The 1,467-nt window shown below is 52.7% G+C and overlaps 1 protein-coding gene across 1 annotated transcript in view; it reads right to left on the bottom strand.

Annotated features, from left to right (window-relative positions):
- The window catches only part of LOC102477414 (uncharacterized), a 16,127-nt gene that overhangs the window by 7,118 nt on the left and 7,542 nt on the right, over positions 1-1,467 (bottom strand). The window contains exon 2 of the mRNA XM_014587449.2: positions 3-281. Within this exon, the coding sequence (XP_014442935.1) occupies positions 3-281 (279 nt within the window). The remainder of the gene's footprint in view (positions 1-2; positions 282-1,467) is intronic.

Below are 1,467 nucleotides of genomic sequence, written 5' to 3'. Positions count from 1 at the left end.
CAGGGGCGCCAGCCACGCACCGCCGCTGTGGTTGTGGTAGGCCATCACGGTCCACATCTCCACCTGCTGCACCTTCTCCCAGCCCCTCTGCTTCTGGGTCTCCGTCTCCCAGTACTGGGTGTCCACAGACGCCATCCACGGGGCCTGTGGCTCAGCCCTGCCAGTGCGACTGTCGTAGCGGATGAAGGGCTGGTCATCCACATATCCCACAGCCAGAAACCGGGGGAGGCCTGCGCCGGGCTCCGACAGGGCCAGGTAGTGGTAGTGCAGAGAGTGGGTCCCTGCAGGGACAAGAAGTGGGCCACACAGGCTGGTCTGCAGGGCCTGGGTATGGGGGTTGGTGATGGGGTGCAGAGGGGAAACCTGCGCAGAGTATGTGCGCAGCAAGATCGTAACTGGGGGTTTTAGATGGCGGGCGGGCAGCCAGCCAGTAGCCCAGTGGTTAAGAGAGCCAGATCCCAGGACCCCAGCAGGTGACTGCTGGGGGTGATGTCTTGCTCTCTGTGTACTCTGGGGGTGAGTGCACATGCCCTCTGGCAATTAAAGAAAGCTTTAAAATAAAGGGTGGGGCAAAAGGCTGAGGAATGGGGGAAGGAGGAGTTCCCGTGGTACGGAATTCCAGTTCGGGGAGGGGAGAGAGTTCTGGAGGTGGACACGGTGGCTGTACATACAGCCATGAATGCACGCAGAACCAGAGACCCAAACGCGGTTTCAGGCATTAAGGCCCCCAAGAATGCACTGATCCGATACAACAAACAGCCCTGACAGACATATACAGCACTCCACCCAGTAACTACAAAATACACTGTTTGGTCATCTCCACTTAAACATTTTCAAAGACTGGCCACACAGCAGGCTACCAAACCAGCCTATATACGTGTAAAGGTAAGGAACTACAGCCAGTATCTTCTCGGACTACAACAGAATTTGAAATCAACCACAGAAAGAGTCCTCAAAAATACACAAAAACAGGGAACCAGCAGTTAGCGTAATGGCTATGTCGCTGGACTTCCATATAGTTGACCGCGGTTCAAGTCCTGGACCCGGTGGCTTAAAACTCGCGCCGGGCGCGTGTGCGTGCGTGCCCAAGATCCCGAGAGGAGAATGGAGGAGAAGGAATTGCGGCGTGACCATCCCCCCTGGGGGGTGATTTCGCGCTTTCTGTCTCTATGTCTCTCTCTGTCTGTATGGCGAGCGCACGCGCCCTATAGTGAAAATCTCTCAAAAAAAAAAAATACACAAAAACACAGAGACTAAATGACCTACCCTGAGTGACTCTATTTATTTTTTAAAGAATTATTTTATTTAATTATTTTATTTATTTGTTTCTTTGTTTCTTTTTTCTTTCTTTATTTTTTGGAGAGGTTTTTGCTATAGGGTGCGTGTGTTCACCAGACAGACAGAGAGAGACAGAGAGACAGAAAGCGAGAAATCACCCCCCAGGGGGGATGGTCATGCCGCAATCCC

The sequence above is a fragment of the Tupaia chinensis genome, unplaced genomic scaffold (genome assembly GCF_000334495.1).
Source record: "Tupaia chinensis unplaced genomic scaffold, TupChi_1.0 Scaffold000214_1, whole genome shotgun sequence".
NCBI lineage: Eukaryota > Metazoa > Chordata > Mammalia > Scandentia > Tupaiidae > Tupaia > Tupaia belangeri.
Note: the sequence above shows the minus strand (reverse complement) of the source record. Positions and strands in the feature narration are given on the sequence as shown.